Source organism: Mauremys reevesii, linkage group 4 (genome assembly GCF_016161935.1).
Source record: "Mauremys reevesii isolate NIE-2019 linkage group 4, ASM1616193v1, whole genome shotgun sequence".
Taxonomy (NCBI): Eukaryota; Metazoa; Chordata; order Testudines; family Geoemydidae; genus Mauremys; species Mauremys reevesii.
This window is the reverse complement of record NC_052626.1, coordinates 134,980,185-135,005,332: the sequence shown is the minus strand read 5'-3', so window position 1 is coordinate 135,005,332 and position 25,148 is coordinate 134,980,185. Positions and strand designations below refer to the sequence as shown.

Here is a 25,148-nt window from a genome sequence, read left to right as displayed (position 1 = left end):
TCAGCCAAGAATGCAAATGCTTTTCGGAGACTGCAGGAACTGTGGGATAGCTTGCGTCCTCAGTCCCCCCTCCCTCCATGAGCGTCCATTTGATTCTTTGGCTTTCCGTTACGCTTGTCACGCAGCAGTGTGCTGAGTCTCTGCTACGCCGTCTGTCTGGAGATTTTTTAAAAATACTTTGGACCAGGCGTAACATTACAGTAATTCCCCTAATTAGATTCAGGAGTCTCCGAGCGAGATCACCCTGAGGACGGTCACTGAAGGAGATAGAGAGCGCATGCTGCGTGAAAGCCAGCACAAACCAGGGCCATATGCAGCCATGCTCGGGGAGGAAATGCTCCCTGAGTACCTCATGAAAGCCTGGCGCGGAAAAGTGTGCTACCACAGAGCACCCAATAAGGCAGCTCTCCCCAGGAACCTCCTGCGGAGGCTTTTTGATTACCTCCAGGAGAGCTTCGTGGAGATCTCCCAGGAGGATTTCTGTTCTATCCCCATATATATAGACCTCCTTTTCACATAGTTCAGATTACTGTTCCATTAATAATAAAAGTTTACATGTTTAAAGCACTTACCGACTGATCCTTCCCCTGATCCAGGGTCCGGGTTAACGGCCGGGGAGGATTGGTAGGGGATCTCCGTGAGGGTGATGAAGAGATCCTGGCTGTTGGGGAAACCAGCATTGTAAGCGCTGTCGCCTGCCTCGTCCTCCACAAATCCATCCTCATCTTCCCCGTCCGCGAACATCGCCGAGGAACTGGCCGTCGACACTATCCCATCGTCAGAGTCCACGGTCACTGGTGGGGCAGTGGTGGCAGGCTCCGGAGCGTCCATTTGCCGCTTTGGTCTTCTGGTAGCCTTGTCTGAGGTCCTTGATTTTCACGCGGCACTGCGTTGCATCCCGGCTGTATCCTCTGTCTGTCATGGCTCAGGAGACCTTCTCGTAGGTCTTTGCATTCCGTTTTTTGGAGCGCAGCTCCGAAAGCACAGACTCCTCGCCCCACACACCGATCAGATCCAAGACTTCCCGGTCAGTCTATGCTGGGTCCCACTTTCTATTCAGAGATTACATGAACTCCTCTGCTGGAGAGCTCTGCATTGCTGCCGGTGCTGCTGAGCTCGCCCCGATGTCCAACCAGGAAATGAGATTCAAACTGGCCAGACAGGAAAAGGAACTCAAATTTTCCAGGGGCTTTTCCTGCGTGCCTGATCAGAACATCCAAGCTCAGACTGCTGTCCAGAGCGTCAACAGAGTGGTGCAGTGTGGGATAGCTCCTGGAGCTATTAAGGTCGATTTGCATCCACACCTAGCCTAATTCGACATGGCCATGTCGAATTTAGCACTACTCCCCTCATCGGGGAGGAGTACAGAAGTCGAACTAAAGAGCCCTCTATGTCGAATTAAATGGCTTCCTGGTGTGGACGGGTGCACGGTTAATTCGAATTAACGCTGCTAAATTCGAATTAAAGTCCTAGTGTGGACCAGGCCTAACATAAGTGAAGGGTACCAAACAGGTACCCTGCCCCAAAAGTTTATGATTTAGAGGTAGGGTGATCAGATGTCCCATTTTAAAGGGACAATACTGTTTTTTGGGAGTTTTTCTTATATTGGCGCCTATTACCATTTTTTCACAGTTGCTATCTGATAACCCTATTTAGAGGCAGCAGCAGCTATTACAGTACAGCCACAGAGCTGCATATGAGCATTAGAGCAGGACACTTTAGGGGAAGGGAGATTTTTTTTTAAATTATTTTTAAGGAAGAGAGGCAAGCAACTTGGACAAAGCTAACTGGGTGCTGCTCCAAGCAGCAGGTGATATGAACTAAGGAGTAAAAAAGAAAATGAAGGAGCTAAGAGAGAGAAAGGCATTGGTAGATTAAAGCATGTAGAAAGAGAAAGACAGATTTCCCCTGCTCCTCATCTCCAATTCAAATTGAACATTCTGTTTACAACCACGGCACGGTTATCTTCAACTCTAACCTTGTGACCCTCTCCAGTGTGTGTCCATCCTCTCCACTTTATTGAAGTCTCACACAATTCCCAGGGCCTCTACCCCACCCCATTCTCCTTGACTGCTTAGTGCCTTGGACACAGGGACGGCTCTATGTATTTTGCCACCCTAAAGACGGTGGTCAGGCAGGCCCGGCTTGCCTGCAGGAGGTCCGCCGGTCCCGTGGCTTCGGCGTACCTGCCGCCGAATTACTGCCGAAGCCATGGGACCGTCAGACCTCCCGCAGGCATGCCGCTGAAGGCTGCCCGACCCTTCTGCCCTCACGGCAACTGGTGCCTGGAGCCATGAGGGACACAATCGGCTCCGTGCGACTCTCTCCCGCAGGCCTTTGGGTGCTGGTGCCTGCAGCCGCCTCTGCTTGGACAGCATCAACCATTTCTACTTCTTTCAATCCCATCATCTACTGGCTATTGTCACTCCAGCCTCTCACGGTTTTTCTCCTGACTCTTCCATCTCCTACTTTCAGGTCTAGTTTGGTGGATCCTCCAACTCCCCCCACTCCCACACCACCAGTGAGAATCTGCCAGGATTCTCTCCTTGGCCCACCCTCTTTTCCTTGTGCATCCTGTCTTTGGGATCCTATCTGCTCTCACAGCTTTGGATGCAATCGTTATATTGACAACTCACAAAACTCCCATTTTGATTCCCTGCCAGTAGCTTAAACTCCACATGGCAAACACAAAGCTTGTGTTCTCTCGCAAATCTTTCCTTCTCCACGACCTCAGTCTCCACTGATTGAACAAAATCATCCTCCTCTCAGCCGCTCATGCCTGGCTGGGGACTGGGGCATGGGCTTACCTCGGGCGGCTCCCTGTCAGCGGTGCAGCAGGGATGCTAAGGCAGGCTTCCTGCCTGTCCTAGCACCGTGAACCATTCTGAGCCTCGGAAGCAGGTCCAGCTCCTAGGCGGAGGTGCACAAGCAGCTCTGCATCACTCTCTCCCACAGGCACCATGCCCCCCAGCTCCCATTGGCCAGAACGCTTATGCAATTGCATAATATAAGTGGTAATGTGCAGGTAAATCATTTCTGAAACAGCTTTATTTCACTTATGCCAGATGATGCAGCAAAACTGTCTGAGCATCCCAAGGATGGAGGCATCTCCACTTATTTCTGGGCAGTCAAAACTCAAATATAAAATTACTTCTCATTCCTGTCGCTCTAAACCACACATTCCTGAATCAAGCACAAGTCGTCTCACTGATGGATGTTCACAGATTGCTTTGCAACAAGATTCTTGAATAAGCAGGTTAATTGTATATTGTCACTGATCCAGAAAGGAACTTGAAACTAGTTATTAAAGCTAATTTTGAGTAGGCCTATTCAGTGGGGGAAAGTCTGACATTTCCATCAGCGAAGGGTGGCCAGAGGAAATTTGTTCCAGAGAAAATAAAATACTTACCACTACAAAACTCTCCAATGGCTGACCACTCTGAGTTTGAAAGGCAAACGACAGTGTCTGACTTTCCAGGGATTTTAACAAAGCCATCAAGGCACCTGTAGGTCACTTCTGTGCCGATAGGGAAGCCCTCTGTGCGACTGGTATCATAGGGGATGGCACGACTGAGCCTTGGAGGGGCCCCACACTGACCTATCCGAAAAACAGAAGAACATACTCTAATTTTAACAAGAGAGATTTATTGTAAATAATTTCACACAGCTGCCTTCATTCAAAAGGATCCTGACATGCCTTAGATGTTACAGGGACCTGCCACAGGCAGGTGAGCCCCGTTGTGGGGTTCCTCAGGTTTTCCAGTAGCCTATGAGAACAGACAAGCTTCCCACAGCCAGGGGTTGAAACTAAAGGCGTCTTCACTGCTGTGCTAGTTCAAGTTATCTAAACAGGAATTAGCCTAGCGAGAGCAGCCACTGCTGCAAAAGAATGGTGGAGGTGCAGAGAGTGACTGGATTAGCAGCACACAGGGGCGGCTCTAGGCACCAGCAAAACAAGCTGGTGCCTTGGGCGGCAAAACGTAGGGGGCGTCCCCTGCCGCCGGGGAGGGCGGGAGTCTGGGCCGTCATGGCTGCGGCAGGTCGGCGGAGCCCGGGACCACGGCACCCGCCGCAGTCATGCCTGCGGCAGGTCCACTCGTCCCGGGCTCCGGTCGACCTGCCGCAGCGGGAGCTCAACCGGAGCCGCGGGAAGAAGGGACCCGCCGCAGGACCGGGGAAGGGCGGCGCAGCGCACCGCGCTGCTTGGGGCAGCGTGATTTCTAGAGCCGCCCCTGGCAGCACAGAGCAGCTGAGTCCCCACTGCATGACAAGCTCCAGCCTAAGTAACTCTGTAGCTCCCACCCACACTACAAGTGAGCCAGCTAGGGGGACACATCAAGCTGGAGAGATTCATCCCTTAAACAAAAGCTTTTGACCACCATGATTCCTGTGCTCAGTGCTAGAATGGATATTTCTCCCCCTTACAATCACCAGTTTTATTTGGGGATTTTTCAGGATTGTTTTCAGCATAGACACTGTAGAAAACATCGTCAGTTTACTCAACTGACTGTTCTGAAAATCATATAAACAGCCAGGCCACTCACAGAAAGACATCAGATGCCACAAGATGGCTAGAGTGACTTTTACAGTGTTAGTATCTGACAAAACAGGCTAAAAGAAAAGAGGCCCAGTCCCAGATTTCCTCCTTCACTCTCCTACAAATATGTCAAAGCTCTGCCTCCTCGCACACAAGTGAAAGTACCACTGAACAACATCACTAAGACAAACAAGAAAAAAATGAAACTAATTTTACTCATTTCATTTTCCTTAATATTTCTGAGACTGCACAGTGCAAGATATCCACATGCATTAGGTGTCCCGCCCTTGTAGCCACACCATCAATTAACCCTTTGAACCGTAAACAATCAGGTCCCGCACACAACCGTGAGAATTATAATACATTTTCAGAGATGGATAATCTTTGGCCCAGTAAACATGCCTGGAGTGCCATTAACAGTAGAAGATCCCCGACACGTTGCCAGCTCACTAGAATCAAATGCGAACAAGCTCCGGTCTCTCCCAATCCCAAAAGTCCTCCTCTGATCCCACCAATCCCTTCAACTATTGCCCCATCTCCCTTCCTCCCGTCTCTTCTAACATCATTGAACATGATGTTGTGAAGGCCAAAAGTATAACTGAGTTGAAAAGAGAATAAATTAAGTTCATGGAGGGCAGGTCCATCAACGGCTATTAACCATTATGGTCAGGGGCTCAACCACATGCTCTGGGTGTCCTTTAACCTCTGACTACCAGACTCTGGCACTGGACCACAGGAGTTGGATCACTCTATAATCACCCTGTTCTGTTCATTCCCTGTGAAGCATCTGGCATTGACTACTGGGGTAGATGGACCATTGATCAGACCTACTGCGGCCATTCTTACGTTCACTGCGTTGTGTTTCTGCCTTCTAACAGCATCCTTGATCCTCTCCAGTTCTGTAACTGCTCCTTCCCAAGCAAGTCTCATCTTCCTCCTCCTTGTGTCTGAGCTCACTGATCAAATTCTCTTTCTTAATCCTGTCTGATCTGGGCTTCCATTAGCCTGCACTCCCCTGATGATCCTGTCCTCTCTTGGGACCATCTCATCAGCTCACAAGACTTCAGCTACCAGCTCCACGCTGATTCCTTACAACACATCCAGGTGCTGGGGGTATCGTCCCTGGAGCGAACAACTCAGTCTCCCCACTTCACAGCAGGAGGGTGACAGGGTTAATTACACTGTAACCGGGCTGAGAGGCCGCCTCACCAGTAGAGGACCCAGTACAGCCGGGGTAAAGCCAGGGGCCGGGTGAGCAAAGGGCTCCACGCATCGTTATCTGAGCTCCCAGCAGGGGCGGCTCTACCTTTTTGGCCGCCCCAAGCAGTCATGCGCGGGAGGCGCCCTGGAGCCGCGGGAGCAGCGGACCTCCCACGGGCATGACTGCAGAGGGTCCGCTGGTCGCGCGGCTGGGCTGGACCTCCCGCAGCTGCCGACAGTTCGCAGGTCCGGCGGCTCCGGTGGACCTCCCGCAGGCATGACTGCGGCCGGTCCGCGGGCCCAGCCTGCCGCCCCCCCCCCGAGAGGGCCGCCCCCCCCGAGAGGGCCGCCCCACGCGCTTGCTTGCCGCGCTGGGGTCTGGAGCCGGCCCTGGCTCCCAGCCAGACCCGGCCCCACCCAGCCACGCTGCAGCCGGGGAGGTGGTTCCAGGCCCGGGACGGGCTCTGGGTAGCTCCGGGCTTGTCTCTCCCGGGCAGAAGCGGGGCCAAGCCAAGGCACCGCCCGGCGGGTCTGGGGCAGCGGAAACACCCGCCCCGACGGGCCGTGGGGCCGAGCCCGCTGCCCGCCCGCTCGCCCCTGTCCCCCGGCCCGGGCTGCCCCGCGGCCGCTCGCTCCCCAGGGCCCGACTGGCCGGGCCGAGCCCCTGCGCCGGGAGCCGGTGGGGCGGTGCCGCTCGGGCGGGCTCGCTGCCCCGCTCCGCGCCCCGCGCAGCCAGTGCGGGGCAGCAGGTCCCCGCCCGCCGGCCCCGCGCAGCCAGTGCGGGGCAGCGCCCGCTGCTGGGGCCGCCGCGACTCACCGCGGGCCCCGGGGCGGGGCAGCAGCAGCAGCAGCAGCGCCAGGAGCCCCCGGGCGCCGGGCCGACCGCGCGGAGCCGAGACCATGGCGGGGCCGCTCGCTGCGGCTCGGCCCGCACCGTCGGGGCCGGAGCTCGGGGACAGCGAGGGAAGGGGCGGGAGAGGGGCGTGGCCAGGAGAGGATGGGGCGGGGCCTGAAAAATGGGGTGGGGCTTGTGTCACCGCTTTGCGCCCAGGCGCTGTCCGGGAGCCAGTGCTGGGGTGGGGAGGGAGAAGAGGCTGCGCCGGGCCCTGAGTGATTGGTTCGCCCCAGGGATCAGCGTCGAGCCTGTGTCCCAGGAGGCCGGGGGACCTGTCCAGGCCCCCCTGCCAGGGGCGGCTCTACCTTTTTGGCCGCCCCAAGCAGTCATGCGCGGGAGGCGCCCCGGAGCCCCGGACCTCCGCGGGAATGTAGGGCCGCCCAGAGGGGCAAGAGGGCAATTTGCTCCAGGCGCGTCCGCAGGGGCCCCCACGAGTGTTTTCCGGGCCCCTGGAGTGTTTCCCGTCTTCCCGCGGCTACGGTTGAGCTCCCGCAGGCATGCCTGCGGCAGGTCCACGGAGCCCAGGACGAGGTCCGCCCGGCCCAGCCTGCCGGCCCCCTCCCCGAGAGGGCCGCCCACGCGTGCTTGCCGCGCTGGGGTCTGGAGCGGCCCTGCCCCTGCACGTGTGTCTTTGTGGGTGCAGCCGTGGGCACATTTCACGGAGGGGAAACTGCTCCTGGAACCACCCACCAGAACTACCCCTTGTTTGCTTTTGTTCATTAGGGTGTAAAATTGAAACATTTAAAGCCCTCCACGGGTTTCCCTTCCAGTCTGTATCCCTGAGTGCAACAGCCTCCCATGGCGCTGCTGCCAAGAGCGGGCTTCCTGCAGCTGGCAGGAACCATTTATTTCAAAAGATAATAAACCCATTGTCTGTATTAACTAACTTATTTTTTTTTCCTTTTGTGAACAAACTGTATGTCACTGTTACATTAGGCTAAAAGCGGCTCAGATAGGGAATTAGACAGGGACTGTGTTATTTAGAAATTATTTTAAAACAACTTCCTCTTTCTTTGAGGAAATTCAACCATCAGACATGGTTCGTCTTTAAGCTGAATCTTGATGCATTTCTTGCACAGTCTCAGTGTTGAGAGGGGTGGGAAGGAAGAGGAAACAGTCCCATAATGCAGAGACCTGGTCCCTTCCACAGTGCTATATTCAGTTTCTGATCAAAACTGTAGGACACATGTTCTGACATTCTGGTTAGAGCCACTGACTGAAAGGCATGTTTCAAGAGGGACCGAGTAAATACTCAGTAACGACTGCAAGACTTGGCTACAGTTTTATTAATTTTCCTTTTTTAAATGAGTCTCTGTAAAAATCAATATAAACGGTGAGTCACTACGATTGAAGAAAATGTTGTATAGCACTGAAAACAGTTCTTTGTAGCTAAGAGACACGGTCTTTGTGGCCTTTATCATCCTGAGGAAATTCTTCCTCAAATGCCTGTCACCACCACCATTCTGTCACACCAGTCAGACTGGGTTTGCCAAGCGCAGGGAGGGTGCTCAGGGGAGCGAAGTGCTCCAGGAAAGCTTTATATACAATTACCTTCTCACCGTTACTCTTCTTTATGGCACTTGCCTCGCAGTGCAGTGACTGGCTTCTGAGCCACCCCTGTGTGTGATTCCCAATACATGTTGTGACATGGCAAGGTGAGGGCTCTATCACCCCCGTCCTCCAACCTAGGATGCCTTAAGGTGCCTTGTGGAAGTAGCTCCCACCTGGGCCGCCCACAAACAGCCTTCCTTCATGCAAGTCACAACCTGCCAGCCACACACGGGTTACACTCTGGCTTTTATCAGCCTTGGTAACTTTTTCAGGGTAAACCCAAGACACTCCCACTCCCAGATTTCCCTCCCCCCCCCCAAATGTTCTGGGCCACAGAGAGAGAGAGAGAGAGAGAGAGAGTTCTGTTGTCCCTTTAAGGCAGGGGTGGGCAAACTACCACCCAGGAGCCATTTTAAGCCAACCCCTGAGCTCCTGCTAGGGAGCAGGGGCTGGAGCTTGCCCCCTCTAGCGCTCCAGCTGGGGTGGCCTGACCCAGCACCAAGCATGGCCCTCCTCCGGCTCGTATGTGCTCCAATGGGAGCTGTAGGGGCGGTGCCTGCGGATGGGGCAGCACGCAGATCCACCTGGCTGTGCTTCTATGTAGGAGCCGGAGGAGGGATATGCCACTGCTTCTGGGCTGCTTGGAGCCTGCATCCCTGAGCCTCTCCCTGCACCCCAAGCCCCTGTCCTAGTTCTGATCCCCCTCCTGCTCTCCAAACCCCTTGATCCCAGCCCAGAGCACCCTCCTTCACCCCAAACCTCTCATCTCCATCCCTACCCCATAGCCCACACACCTAACCAGAACCTGCTCCCCTTCTCACACCCCAACCCCAATTTTGTGAGCATTCATGGCCCACCGTACAATTTCTATTCCCCGATGTGGCCCCTGGGCCAAAATGTTTGCCCACCCCTCCTTTAAGGGAACAATACACAATAAATTTGTCACCTCAAATTGAGTTACTCAGACAATTTAACTTAGTTTCAATAAAAGAATAAAAACAGATTTATTTGAAGTACAAGAATAGATTTTAAGGAAGTACCAGTAATGACGCATGAAAGTTAGAAATGGTTACATGAAAAATAAAGATAAAAAGCTTCCTGGTGCTTAACTTAAACTATACTTGATTCAAAAGTGAAGTCCTTACCCCATTCTATCAGCATTACAGACTGAACTTTTCCAGTCAGGACAACTCCCTCAAGTCCAGCAGCTGTTTCTTCTGGTCTTCTCAGGTACAAAGAGGGAGATAGACAGGGAGAGAGGAATGGATTGGAGTGTTTGCCCCTCACTTTTATATTTCATTTCCCCCTTGGAAATGCATGTCCTTGAGAGCACTTTCTAGTACAAATTCCTTCCATGTGACAGCCAGGCAGCAAAATCTCCTGATAAGAAGTCCCATGCTGTTTTCTCACTCCCTGTTTGCTGAAATGCAGACCTCTTTTGTCCTCTGCCTTCCCCCATTCACTGTCTCAGGACTCTGTTTACATGTAAATTTGAGGTAAACCCACATCCCTTTAAAACCTGCTTGACCTGTTTTGCCTAATTCTGGAGTTTGAACATGCCCCACCAATGTCATGCAGGGGGGAATTCATAACTTTACGTATAATGCCACACACATTTTACCGTGATATTGACCAGTGAATTAGGAGTTTTAAAATTATACCTTACAAGGCATCCTTTGTGCAAAGATTATTACAATAGCATGTTTAGAGGGTGAATACAGGGTGCATTTGGTCACACATGTGCATTAGCCTCTATGCATTAAGAAGTGCCTGGCCCCCAGTGCCTAGCTATGCCTCCTTCATGCTGTTTGATTCCATGCACTGACTCAAACAGCTGAAAGATGGGATGTGAGCAGAGGAATCATGGGACTTTGGCTGAGTTATCAACTGCTAAAAAGGTCAGTGAAACATGCCCAGGAAAACGTTTAACCTGCCACAATAATGGAACAGGACTATTCTAAGACTCAGCCCATGCATTGGGAATGGCTGGGAGCTGCCACAGGGCAGAGAAGAAATGAAGCAGGCTGAGCTCCATTCAATCACTCTCTCAAACTCTGTATATGACCATCACCCCCTCCTCTCCCAGTACATCCCTCAAGCTGGGGGAACCAACCCAGGCAGGTGCACCCCCATTCCATGGGGGAGGTGATGGCGACTGAGCTCCACCCAAATTAGCATATGAACCCAGTGGCTGATGAGCTAATAGAGTGAGTTCTGTAGATGAAGTGGTAGCCATCTGTGGTAGTGTGTGAAGGGGAGGGGTTTGCAGTTGTACATAACAGAATTAATGAGCTGTTTAAAAAAATACTAGGAAACTGTATTCAGTAAAAATTGATTTAGGTTGCAAAGTCAAGCACCAAGGAGTTAAATTCAGCATCTCTTAAGGTTGCTCATGCATAACACCAGACTGGAAGCTGCATTTAAACAGCACCTAGGACACTGAGGTCCTGCTCCATGACTAAGGCTCCTTGGCCCTCTACTAATACAAATAAAGAATGCAACAAATCTGTGGTAGACCCAAAAGCAGAGCTGAAAACAGAACCCACAACTTCTGACTCTTATGCTGATGCTTTAAGCATGTAACCACCTTCCTCCCTCACACCCACTCATCTCATCCTCTGCAGGTCCTGGATGTGAAGGTCTTATCTGCAATGCCAAGCTGTCAAATTTAAAGCAAGTTTAACTACCTCAAAGGGGTAATATCTCAGGGAAATGCGATTCAAAACCTCTATGCACTCACTGCCTATCCCTTCTTACATTTTCCATTTCAGTTAAAAATATCTTTTAAATATCTGGTAGCTTTGGAAATACGTATCATAATTGCCTGTTTACTGACCTCTTGACCACAATAGAGTTCCTGTATTTTCCCTATTTAGAAAAATGGCATTGTTTTCACAGTGCCAACCTTCTTAACATTCCTGTTCATAATGTAACATGTGGTAGGGAGAGGAGGAGAGCGGCATCTGAAGCCAGAGTAGGGGTCTGACCACATTTTCAGTGGGTTCTTCTTCTGACATCCTGTGGGACATGGACCAAACAGGAATACTCCTCCAGATTACATCCTTTCAGACTGGTTAGGAAATCCGTGCACCCTAGTAAAGCTGCTTACCTGCAACAGCAAAGAGGCAAACTTCCTTCTGTTCTGTGAGCAGCTAGTGATTGGATCAGGGCAGAGAGCTAGATTTCAACTTCACTTTTAAATAGTTAACCAGACAATTTCTAGTAACAAGTATGAAAACAGAGTCAGGCTCTTTATTCAGTATTCCTTTTAGTTTTTTTAAGAAAGGACATCCCAAATAAGACATTGTAAATCCCACAGATTTCTTCAACTGTAGTTTCTTCACCTATGGAAAGATTTGTTCATATTGCTAAACAAAACTCAATGCAGTTTGTGGTTGCCCCAAAAAAGAGAAACAAACATGTTTTAAATCTTACAAGAAAAATGCACCTTTATAATAAGCATCTTGTCAGTAGCACAGAATCATTTCCTGAATTTAGAAAGCCTGTTTTAAGATCTACAAAGAGTTTTTAACCACTAAAATATGAAAATAATATCACTACAGTCACTACATAGTCTCTATACCACTGGAGAATTTGCTCTGGAGAAGTACACTTTTGATCTTACTATACTTCTTATAAGGAAGTACTTGTTAACTGTACAGATTGTAGTTTTGATGCTGCACACTGAAGCAAGCATGGCGAAGAACAGGACATTTTATACCACACAGACATGCATTAGGTGCTTGTCTAAAGAGGCATTGGCCCTGTGCTGCCAGACCTTTGAGCCTTTGCAGAACCTTTGTTGATTTCAGGAAGGCTCCACACAACCCCAGGGTCTGTTCACACAGTACAGCTTGAAGGAGTAGAGCTCAGATCTGTTTTATGTTTTAACTAAAAAATGCATCTTATTCTGGACTTGTACTTTCTGTGGAACTCAGGGTGGGGTCATTACTTTAACTGACCGCAAATGCTATGCAAATTTAGTAAGAAGGGTGTAACCTGATAGTTATGAGATGAGAGGAAATGGTGTGTTTATGGTTTCACAGCCTGTTCCCTTTATTTCTAACTCACAGAGGGAGCTGCTGGTGACCCCTGTAGGAGGGTGGCTCTGTCTTTCTATTACAAATCAGTCTTGTGAAGTTAGGTTCTCTCAAACATCACCATTGTTTGCAGCAGCCCTTTGAATTTCAGCAGGCAGAAAGTGCTCAGGTTAGAGACCTGCCTTTTTTTGTGCCCCCTCCCAGGCAAGTCCATTCAAGGTTGGCTGAGATATCAACATATAAATCAATCAATCAATCAAACCACCATTTCCCTTCTCACTGACATTTCCAAAAAATGTTGGCAGCCTGCCAAAAAGCAATACGACTAAGTCCTACACTCTGCCACTACAGCAGCAAGACGCTGCACTAGGAATGCCTGGGAACTGCAACAGGCTGCGGAGAACACTGGCTCAGGAGCCCAACAGCCTCCTTATCTAGCACATGGGCCCCTATAGATCATCTCCCACTCTGGGGGCACCACAGGAGGCAGGAGCTAGAGGCCAGCGAGGAAGCCCTGGAGCCTATCAGTGAAAGAACTGTCAACCTGAATCCCGTTCGTAGCCGAGGTGCTGGAACAATGTTTTTAATATATTTCCCTATGTTAAGTTCTCCTCACACCTTCTATGGGCCATCTTACTTATCACTTCAAAAAGTTTTTTTCCCTCCTGCGGATGATAGCTCATCTCAATTTGATTAGACTTTTCCTGTTGTTATGCATACTTCCACCTTTTCATGTTCTCTGTATGTATAAATATCTCCTGTCTGTGTGTTCCATTCTATGCATCCGAAGAAGTGAGCTATAGCTCACGAAAGCTCATGCTAAAATAAATTTGTTAGTCTTTAAGGTGCCACATGTACTCCTGTTCTTTTTGCGGATACAGACTAACACGGCTGCTACTCTGAAACCAATGTTTTTAATGTGGGTGCTGTGAGCCATTGAACCAAACTGTAAAAAGCTCTGCATAAAATGGAAACAACTTCAAGCCAGGGGGTGAGGCAGCACCCCCCAGCACCTAGTTAGTAGAGAGAATCCCTTCTTAATGTTTTTCCCAGTTATTGTCTCTAATATTTCTCTCTGTTGTAGGGTTACCAACCCTCCCGGTTTCACTGGGAGTGTCCTGGAATCAGGCCCTATTTCCCAGAGGCTACTGCAGCCAAATGAGGAGATTTGGGGCGCTAACAGTCCGGCAGCTCCACAGGGCTAAGGAAGGTTTCCTGCCTGCCCTCACTCCGTGCCACTCCTGGAAGCAGCTGGCACCGTCCCTGCGGCCCCTGGTGGATTGGGGAGGGGGGAAGAAGGAGGGAGGGAGGCAGGGGTCTCTGCTCATTGCCACTGCCCCAAGTGCTGACTCTGAGCTCTCATTGACCAGGAAGTGTGGCAAATGGGAGCTGTGGGGGCGGTGCCTGCAGGCAGGGGCAGCACAAAACTCCTGGGGCCCCCCATGTAGGAGACACTGCCAGAGTGATGTGCCGGTCCAGCCCAGAGCCTGCACCCCCTCCCACACCTCAATCCCCTGGCCCAGCCCAGTGAAAATGAGGGCGGGAGGGGAAAGCAAGCGAGCAATGGGGGCGGGGGCTGGAGTGAGCAGGAGCAGGGGTTTCGGGGAGGGGCAGGCTAAGGGTGTTTCCATTTGCACCATTAGACAGTTGGCAACTCTACTCTGTTGGGCCCGCTGTCAAGTCTGCACAATGCAGAAAATCCACATGCATTAGCTGCATTACCCTTGTAATTGTTCTGAGAGCTAATTCTTTAAACTCTGGTAAGCTATTTACTCCCAAATTCACATCCTTGAGATAATTGTATGGATTTGGAGACTCTCTCGGGCCCATTAAGACACAAGAAATACAAGTTCTCTCTCACTTAGATGATCAATGCTTGAATAGGTCAGTGTTAAGGTTTTCAGTCAATGCTATTTTTACAATGTATTATTTCTATTGCCATAGTGCATAGGAGCCTCCTGGGGGGATCAGGGCCCCACTGTGCTAAGCAGCGTAGAACTACACAACAAAAAGCTGGGCCCCGCCGCCATTAGTTCTCATTAGAGATGCAAGGGTGGACAGCTTCATAAAGAGCTGTATGAGAGGGTTTGGTTCCAAAGATTCCAGCATTCAAAAACTGTCCCTTAGTCTCACATTTGAGTGCAACACAACAGAAAGGAGGAAGTTCACGAAGGGTCAGGTGCAGGCCAGCTTGGTCAGCTCAAGGACCACATGAGGCAAGATGAACACTTAAGCTGATCACCTAAATTAAGCAGGCAGAGTACAGGGATAACGAGAGCGCCAAGAAGTTAACAGCTTCCATGAGGGAGGAGCACATTACACAAAGACAAACCCACTGAAAATCCTCTCCGATTGCTGCCTGCACTTGACAGACACAGCAGCTCTGTAATGTGGTCACAAAGCTCACAAGGACAAAACAGGGTTTTTGTTGTTGTTTTTTTTACCCGTATCACTTTTACTGGTTTCTTCTGCTGTGTTTACAGTGGGTTCTGTACAGAGAGAAATACTTTCACATGCTCCTATTAAACATTAAAGTTGGACTAAAAAAATTAAGAGTTTATTCCTCAGCATCATTCATTCCTTTTCTTTTACCCCCTACATCCAAATCTCTCATCCAAGTCCTCACTTCCCATCTCAACTATGGCAACACTCTCCTCTCAGGCCTGCCTGACACCTACCTTACCCCTCTCTAGTTTATTCAAAAAGCAGCCACTAAGTCCATATATGGGTAAGAAACACTATGTCACCTGCCATCAATTCCACAGCATCAAGTGCAAGCTTCTACCAACCAACTACAGAGGCCTGCCTAACTCAGCCCCTTCCTACTTCTCTGACCTGGTTTTGCATTGCTCTCTGCCCTCTCAAAACCCATCTGTGCCTTTCCCCAAAGACCCTCAATGAGCTCATCTGCAAGGCCATTCCCCAGTTTCCCCCTCTTGATGATCTACTTCTGCCATGATGCCTACAAGAAACTAGCTAGCTGATAATGGCAAGTTCAAGAAATTATTGGCATTACATGGCATCCAGGGCCCCGCTTTGACCAGGTTAATTTTAAACTATTAGCAAAATATGCACGAGGAAGCATCAGAAAGAAGAGCTGAAATGCAGGATTTGGTGGAGAGAGACAGGTCACCATTGGCAAAGTAGATCTGAGAGTCATCAAGATAAAGATGCGGTGGACCTCCCGCAGACATGCCTGTGGATGCTCCACCAGAGCCGCGGGACCAGCTGACCCACCGCAGGCACGTCTGCGGGAGGTCCGCCGAAGCCGCCTGCCGCCCTCCCGCGGGACGCCGCCCCAAGCGCGCGCTTGGCGCGCTGGGGTCTGGAGCCGGCCCTGCGTCTGACAGAGACTGCCTGGATTTTTCATTTGAAAATTCTAAATTTGAATCTAAAGGTGAGTTACCTATCCTGGGTAGGGAGGTTACCGCTGTGAGCCCCTCGGAGTCCCATCTGAGGTGCCATCTGTAGCCTGACCCAAAGTTGGGTATATATTATTGTAACTTAATGATAAACAGGTTTTTGTTCCAAGATTAGGTCCAGTAACATTATTGTAAAATTATCATATAATTTGGGAACCCCAATGTGCACAGGTGCAACACTCACAGTATGGGAACTTTTTCTATATATAAATATATGATTTATTAATAATTTAGCAAAGATTATACACACACTTAAACTTAATAAGGCAGATAAAGATAATACAGAAAGTACATTTGGACATCCATACTTACACCCTATCTTCTATACTTAACCATTATTTTTCTTATTACCGTCATCATCCTCATCTTTCCCGATGGCCATTATTTTGGCCCCTCCCAAGGCCTACATCTCTCCAACCTATTTGCTGCCCCTGGGATATAACTTTTATAGTAGGCTATTCTGACACTGCCATGGCCAATGCCTATTTAATAGAGGTTCTTATTTGTATTTCCTCCCCGTAAGGTGTCCATTTTTTATAGGTTAGTATATATATGATGTTACCCTATTAGCATACACGTTCATTTGCTGCCACAGTGCCTTTGCGGTCGGAGGTTCTGTTTGGAACCTTTCAGATGCTGGTGTCAGCGATGTTCTGTGCTGGTGTCAGCTATGTTTTGTGGGTGGCTGAGGTCAGTATTCTGAACAAAATCCCCCCTCTGGCATGCCACTTTCAGTTCCTTATAACGTATGAGTTACTTAAGTTCATCTATGCCAAGGTTATAGGCCTCAAGCCTCATACTATCTACTAAAGCCAAATCTTACAGGATAAAAGCCTGTAGGTTCTTTGCATTATTACTAAATATAATAAAGCAGGATAACAAAGCAATGAATATAATACAGGTAAGCTGTCCCACAGTCCCTCCCCCTTGATAGGGTGATTGCCAATGAATCCTATCACCTAAATCAGTGCCTTACTCTATGTTTAAAGCCTGTACCCTACATACACTAGATAACTGATGGAAGCACCACCTGCCCAATTACGATGTGGGTAAAAATGCCTGTGGGGTGTAACAAAATGTAATGTGACCAGACATTTCAATTGACCATAAAACAATTGTTATTTGGTCACTGCCATACTCACCACTTTCAATAAATGTTACCCTCTATATACTTGGTTAACCAGGTGGGCTACCAATTGTGAAGATGACGACGGATTTGGTTGGTACCTTCCTTCTGGCCACACTGTGGTGTGTTCACCTCAAACATTACTCTGATGGACTGATTCCCTTGCTAGAACACCAGGCCATCAGTGAAACTTTTCACGCTGGGAGGAATACTACCAGAGGAGGTATATTGCTGTGATAGCAGTAGACATTTTTAAGGTGACCTACTGAATGTGGTTGCCAAGTGACCAAATACATCCTCATCTGGATTGGACCCAGTTAAGGAGGTATCATAATGCCATCTTAGTTAAATAAGAGTTTTAATTGGGGTGTAGTGTTACAGACCCCATATTTGAGCTGCCCTCCCTAGAAAGCAGTGGCATTTTTCAATAAGGATTAGAGCAAGTGGTTCTTCCTGTTTTATATTTAAAACAAACTTTAAATACCATGATATTGCAACTACATATTTTTGATTAAATGTGGGGCTTTTGAAACCCATAATTATGCTACATGTGTACACTGTATGCAGAAATTTGATATGACATATGGTTTTTGTGATATCTTTGATATAAGTGTAGCCACCTCCCACCCTGGAGTTATTGATGAGAGGATGGGTTTTTTTTCAGGTTACTACAGGTGACATGGTTACATTTGGTAGCTGAGGGTTACACCTTTACCTGGTATTCCCTTTTACCATATGTTTAGTTTTTATACATATTGTATTTCAATACACATATACATACACATACACATATATATACACACACACAGATATTAGTTTAGGCAATGAACTTAATACTGTCAGTTTTGATTATTAATTTTTCCCAAGTTTAATATCCTGGGGATGAAATTATATGGCTTCAAGGAAGGCACCAATATACCAAAGAGTGTTCTTGCACCAGAGCAACCAACAGTGTTCTTATATGACATGCATCTGACGAAGTGAGTATTCACCCACGAAAGCTCATGCTCCTATATGTCTGTTAGTCTATAAGATGCCACAGGACTCTCTGCTGCTTTTACAGATCCAGACTAACATGGCTACCCCTCTGATAGTGTTCTTATATTAATTTCTAAGCAAAACACCAAAATATTGTACCGGAGCAAATTCACAAATAACAAATAGCGATAAAGAGTCCTGTGGCACCTTATACGTAAAAGGATAAATGGACACAAGTCAGATATTAGGAATGGCAATATACAAAAACCTGCAGGAGAACACTTCAAACTCCCTGGACACACAATAGCAGATTTGAAGGTAGCCATCCTGCAGCAAAAACACCTTCAGGACCAGACTTCAAAGAGAAACTGCTGAGCTTCAGTTCATTTGCAAATCTGACACCATCAGCTCAGGATTAAACAAAGATTGTGAATGGCTTGCCAACTACAAAAGCAGTTTCTCCTCCCTTAGTGTTCACACCTCAACTGCTAGAAGAGGACCTCATCCTCCCTGATTGAACTAACCTTGTTATCGCTAGACTGATTCTTGCTTGCATATTTATACCTGCCTCTGGAAATTTCCACTACATGCATCCGATGAAGTGGGTATTCACCCATGAAACTCATGCTCCAATACATCTGTTGGTCTATAAGGTGCTACAGGACTCTTTGCAGCTTTTACTGAAATACTCAGAGTTGCTAAGCCTGATGTTACTTGTGGGCAACTCAATGAGTATGCAAATACACTTTTATTCCTTACCCTGAGCCACTAGTCTTGCAAGGTGATTTAACTTGAGGAGAAGAAACTGATAGTAGTTGGATATAGTCTTCGGTCAAGTCCTCTTTACAAAGAACGTACACCAAGTGCTTTCTTCCTGAACACAGTACAAACAGAAGAAAGTTTCTCATTATTTCCAAGTCTGCCTCTCCATGATGTCCTCTGCCCAAGATGCTCAATGTCTCAGCTCCTTCTCACAGCCCTTTCTGCCTCTAACACATAAAGCTTACTAAACACAGTCCCCTTCCCCTGCATTTGCAACCATTCCCAGGGGAAACCCTTCTTAATTTCCTGAGGCCATATTTTTATTTGATCTGGCCTTGCAATGTGGCCCATTGCCTGGGGCAGTAGTTTCTGTTGTTTCCAGCTACCTCACTACATAAAAGGAGCATTTAATTGTTCTTTCCATTTAGCCTGGAAAAAAGCTTTTACCACACACACGTTTTAACCAGATCTGTGTTTGATTTAGAGACAAAGACCCACTTGAACACCGCCAACACCTGCCAGCACGACAGCATCACCACACTGGTGAACATGCAGATCGTCTCCTCCATCAGAGCAAGTGCACCTGCTGACAAAGTGAACCCCATAGTTCTAAAAGCACCACTTTGAAGCTGAATTTGTGTGTTATGAGGAACACAGGTGGAGACTTGGTCTCTCATCTCCAGCAAAACACAAAAGCACCAAAAGAACTGACATACCAAACCCAAACAGCACCGTGGATTTTGTCCCTTTGCTGATTGCTTCTGATAAAAGGTTTTAGCTTTGGAGCATGCAGGTATTTGGCAGAGATGCATACGTTACACAATGTTTGTGTCTGTACTGAGACAGGAAATGGAATGGCTTCATTTAGATGGGGATGGGTGGGACTTGTCCAGAGAAATGCCAAAAGAATTGTGACTTTTACACAAGATGAAAAATGGGAGGGGAAGTGCAAAGAAGGTTCCTAGGTAATGTGAAGACGCCGAAATCTGAATTTGGGAGGAGACGGAAACTACGGTGCAAAGAGTGTTGCCTAAATTCACGACTGATATAAATTGGCCTAACCCTAGTGAAGTTAGAGCTGTGCCTGTTCACACCAGCTGAGAATCTGGCCCTGTATTCACAGTATAGGAAGACAGGCCATCAGAGATGTAGTAGGAAGGGAGAGCCTGAAACATGAGGCCTGGTATCAGAGCCCTGAGCTAAGGCAGTAGTCAGGCCCTGCTGATAGAAAGCAAAGTTAGCAAAAGTGACCTGGCCCTGTTATAACACATGCCTGCTTGCAAGTTCATAGAACCTGAAAGAACAGGGCTGGTATTGCAAAACCACACACATTCCTAAGAAGTGCTAGGCACAGGACACTCACAGAAACAAACACTCCATATGAAGTATGCTATAAACGCACTCCCCAAAGATAAAAGGAACATGTTGACTCCTCCTAGAGATAAGGTCAGATGACACTGATGGAAAGAGGTGTTTGTCTGAACCAGCACGTACAAGGTAAAGGGTGGTAACTAACCATGTCAGAGGGGCAATACTCAACGTGTTTCTATCGGTGTATAAAGAAGGGTCACAGAGGGAGTGTCTTTGTCTGGCCGAGGAAGGAACAGAAAGTCATAAGAACATAAGAACAGCCATACAGGATCAGACCAAAGGTCCATCTAGCCCAGTATCCTGTTTTCCAACAATGACCAACGCCAGGAGCCCCAGAGGGAATGAACAGAACAGGTCATCAAGTGATCGATACCCTGTCTCCCATTCCCAGCTCTTGGCAAACAGAGGCTAAGGACACCATCCCTGCCCATCCTGGCTAATAGCCATTGATAGTTCTATCCTCCATGAACTTATCTAGTTTCTTTGAATCAACATCTTCTGACAAGGAGTTCCGCAGGTTGACTGTGCATTGTGTGAAAAAATACTTCCGTTTGTTTTAAATCTGCAACCTATTAAAGTCCTGCCATTCACTGAGCCAGTCTGTCACGGGCATACATGTGCTAGTGTTAACTGTAGACATTGATCTGGGAAGCTAGGACCAGGCTTTGGCAACAGTAAACCTGGCTAGGTGCCTTTGCTACTGAAACGGGGCTGTGGTTTTATTGGGGAATTCGATCGAGGGCTGCTGTGTCCCGTCGCTGCACAGAGCTGGGACAACACACTGAAAGAAACACATAGGCAACAACAGGCAGCCTACCTTGCCGTAAGTGGGTAAAGCCCACTTTGATCACAGCAGCCAACAGCATGTGTCTTATGGTAGCTCCTCTCAGAAAGAGTCCCTGACCCTTACTTTGGTGCCTAAACAGGAGCCAAGTTCTTTCGCAAAATCAATAACACGGGCTGAGATTTTTAAAGTCTGGCTGGCCCCAGGGTGGTGATGAATTTTCAGAGTAGCTCTTCTTGATAAAGCTTTTAGCTCTGCAGCCTGCAGAACTTTGGCAGAGACCTGGACAATGAAAGCCTTACATAAGGTTTCTGTATACTCAGAAAGGGAACAATTGAATTTAGTAGGGGACAGCGATGGACAAATATCTTCCCTTTTACACAGTGTGTCCTTTGGCAAAAGGGAACTGGAAGAAGAGCTGAGACCCTCACTGCAGACTGTATCTGCAGACACAACTGTCAGCTTGGGAGGGGGATGGGCTAAAAACTGCAGTTCAATACTCTATTCACAGCATGGGAAGGAAGTGGGCAAAGTGAGGAAAACTCAGTTTGAACATTGCACCAGTTGTGATCACTAAGTGGAATATGTTGGGAAGCACATGGGGAATCTACTCCGGGTGAGGGAAGCACAGATTTAGCAGAGGCTGCTAGTGCTTGCCCTGAAGGGAACATACTTGGGGCTGGCCTTGTAAAGACAAGGACAATGGGGGCTAATTCATCCCCATGCTGGATACTGCTTTTGTGCCTCCCCTGTTCTGGGTCCGGCTGCAACTGGCTCAGCCTCAGTGCAGGTTAGAGCAGCCTTCTGGCTACCCTATCTTCTGCAGGGCTGTGTTTATGACCAAGAAGCTGGGAATAAGCATAGTGCAGCACAGGTCCAACCACATGTGCATGCCCCTGGAAATGCCCCCAGGATACTACTGGAAATCCCTGGTGGGATGCATCAGAGCTGCCAGATCCATGGACTGTTTGGCTGAGAAGCAGAGAGATTAATTGGGCCCCACCCCATGATTCCAGCCACCCTCACTCAGACACTACATCACTAGGTGGCTCTGGGGGCAATAACTGAGCCTTTAAGTTTCACATCTAAGGTTGGGCAATAGAAGTGTACAAAGAACAAGTAACTGACAGGAATACGGTGACTGAGCACCAACATCCTCAGTTTCATATCCGGGCAAGAAAAGGCTCTTTAGTTAGTCAGTGATGACACAGGAGGAAGATGACTGCAACAAAGGGTGGAATTGCAATGAAATGTGCTATTGATTGAACTATAGAAAATGCTGCTGAAGCTCTCCTTAGATCTTTGAGAATTAAACTTAGCTCACTACACTATAGAGTAGTTGGCAATACACTAAAGGGCTCTTTCCCCCAGGAAACTGACTTTTAGCAAGTCATTTTGCTTCTTCCCGAGTTTTTCTATACTCAGACATTGGAACTATTTCACAGGAACGAAGGGATAAGGCCAGACTGCAGAAATAGGCCCTCTGCTACCCACCTGACACATACTCACACCAAGCTCTATATATGTATGTGCACCTATTATAAACAGATAGTTAAGGGTTAAGTATCAGAGAGGTAGCCGTGTTAGTCTGGTTAGTCAGCAAAGAATCCTGTGGCACCATATAGACTAACAGACGTTTTGCAGCATGAGCTTTCGTGGGTGAATGCCCACTTCGTCGGCATGCTGCAAAACGTCTGTTAGTCTATAAGGTGCCACAGGATTCTTTGCCGCTTTTAAGGGTTAAGGTCTCTTTTACCTGTAAAGGGTTAACAAGCTCAGTAAACCTGGCTGACACCTGACCAGAGGACCAATCAGGGGACAAGATACTTTCAAATCTCGGTGGAGGGAAGTCTTTGTTTGTGCTTTTTGTGTTGTTGTCCATTCTCTCTTGGGATTAAGAGAAACCAGACGTACTTACAGGCTCTCCAAGCTTCCTGAAATAGTCTCTTCTATTCCATATAGTGAGTATTAGTTAAAAGGCAGATTAGTCTTTTGGTTACTTTCTGTATTTGCAAATGTCTGTTTGCTGGAAGAATATTTTATTTGTTTGCTGTTCTTGTACTATGCTAGGAGGGAGGGAGTCCCTTTAGTTTTTATAAACTAGACCCTGTAATATTTTCCATCTTAGTGTTATAGAGATAGAAAATAAAAACTTTCTTTTAATAAAAGCTTTTCTTTTTTAAGAACCTGATTGATTTCTTCCCTTGCTTGAGACCCCAGGGAATTAGTCTGACTCACCAGGGATAGGTGGGAAGAGAGGAGGGAGGAAGGGGTATCCCTCTTTGGTTTAGATTCAAGGAGTTTGAATCAAGGTAGTCTCGCCAGACAACCGAGGGAGGGAAAGTCTGGGAGGGGGGAAGGCGGGGGAATGGTTTATTTCCCTTTGTGTTAAGGCCCAAGGGGTTTGGGTCTTGGATTTCCCAGGGAAGGTTTGGGAGGAACGGAAAGTATACCAAAACACTATATTTTTGGTTGGCGGCAGCGCTATCAGATCTAAGCTAGGATTTAAGCTTAGAAGGGTACATGCAGGTCCCCACCTTTTGGACGCTAAAGTTCAAACCTATGACAGCACCAATAACCAAAACTTCTGTTAGCCCAACCGATCAGGACAACAGTCTTATCTCCACCACACTCTGAGGTTATACAGGCTTCCAGGGCAAGTCTGTAAAATGATGAATGCACTTTCATAGTGTACACAGTATAACCTTCCAAACTTGTTTCAGGTGCTAATTAGACAAAATCAAGAACTGGGACCTAATCCTGCTGCCCTTACTCACATGGATCATCCTAGTGACTTCTGTAAATGACAACTTTTGTGTGGATTGGGCCTTTGGAAGAGAAATCCAAGGAATAATAGAGCCATTACTTAGCTAGTGACAAATAAATGCTCATGAAAGGACAGATGCTGAGAGGTGATCAGCAGCTGCATTTTCCATAGATGGTGATGAGAGTTGTGGTACTTCATAACTAATCATTTCAATCCTGTTCCCATTAATGTCAGTTGCAAAACTCCTGCTTGGTATGAGACACTCAGATTTTTAAGTATCAGAGGGGTAGCTAGGGTGACCAGATGTCCTGATTTTATAGGGACAGTCCTGATTTTTGTGTGGCACCTTAAAGACTAACAGACGTATTGGAGCACAAGCTTTCATGGGTGAATACCCACTTCGTCAGACACATGCGTCTGACGAAGTGGGTATTCACCCATGAAAACTTATGCTCCAATACATGTTTGTCTTTAAGGTGCCACAGGACTCATTTTTAAGATAGTGGGGATGGGGAGTCCCTGCTTCTAGATCTGTATTCCTCAGCATATGCCGGTACAATTCACAGGCTCATCTATAGCATGTGAATTAATAAAAAAAAAAAAAACAGAACAAAGTATCCATGTTATTACTTGCCCAGTGAGAAGGAAAACCCAGAGGCCTCTAAAGTAGGCACAGACTGACACCAGTTACAAACCTACTACTACCACCACCAACCAGAATATTTAGTTAGTGAGAGTTATCACTGGCCCTGAACCACTTCAACAGTTTTGATAGCTGCCGTTAGTCTCCCGCTTCCTAGGAAGAGCTTGGTATTGTTCCTTTGACCATAGTGGAGTGAAGCATTACTCAATATGAGTAACGGGGACAGGATTGGACCCAGAATAGAGGGGGAGGTAGTGCACAAAATGATTGTCAAAGAGTGGCCTCTAGTGGTCAATGGGCACATAGAAAAGATCACATTGCCTACCTTCCTCCAGGATAGCACAGGAAAGCAGCTGTGATGAGAAGTAAGAGGCTGTGGGTCAAATTCAACTCAAGTCTCTGCTATTAGAGAGACTGCCTGGGTGTGCAGGCATGTTGCAATGTGATGCTGCAGAGTACAGGTAAGAGGCAGCCAGGACCCCCCAAAAACACAGCTAACAGCCAAAGACACAGCTTGGATGTGCTGAGTCAGTGTAACTTCTGGCCCGAGCTCCTAAGGATTCCCAGGGTGGATTTAAATTGATTCCAGCTCCCTGACACCACTAGCTCACCCAACAGAGAGTCACCCCCTATCCTGCTCTGTGAGCTCAGTAGTAATCACAGGTCCAAGGAGACAGAAGCTTCCCACACCTGCAAAGGCTGAGGCTGCATGTTATTTCTCTGCTTCTGTTCTTTTTCCATTAGCTGCATCTGGCTTTATACAGCTAAGGTTTCTCACTGGAAGAGACTGCAGCACTGTTACATTTCTGGCATAGGGACAATCACAAGTGACATTCTCAGAGCAGCGCTATGTTAACCCTTCCTGATGAAAGCCTCCACTGCAGTAATGATTTCTGAAACAAATGCATTTACCAACCATCTTTCCTACTTATCCTATTGGCCAAATTAATCCCTGCTGTTCCCCCAGGAATGTAGCTGAATCTGTGATCCCTCTGGGTCCATCAGTGGTAAAAAAATAAAAATGCTAAAAACTGGCAGCCCCCCTTATTCTGCAGTACAAGTTTCCCTTCCA

The 25,148-nt window shown here is 47.9% G+C and overlaps 1 protein-coding gene across 1 annotated transcript in view; it reads right to left on the bottom strand.

Annotated features, from left to right (window-relative positions):
* The window catches only part of LOC120403911 (complement receptor type 1-like), a 626,098-nt gene that overhangs the window by 431,366 nt on the left and 169,584 nt on the right, over positions 1-25,148 (bottom strand). The window contains exon 3 of the mRNA XM_039535862.1: positions 3,410-3,598. Coding sequence (XP_039391796.1) covers positions 3,410-3,598 — 189 coding nt within the window. The remainder of the gene's footprint in view (positions 1-3,409; positions 3,599-25,148) is intronic.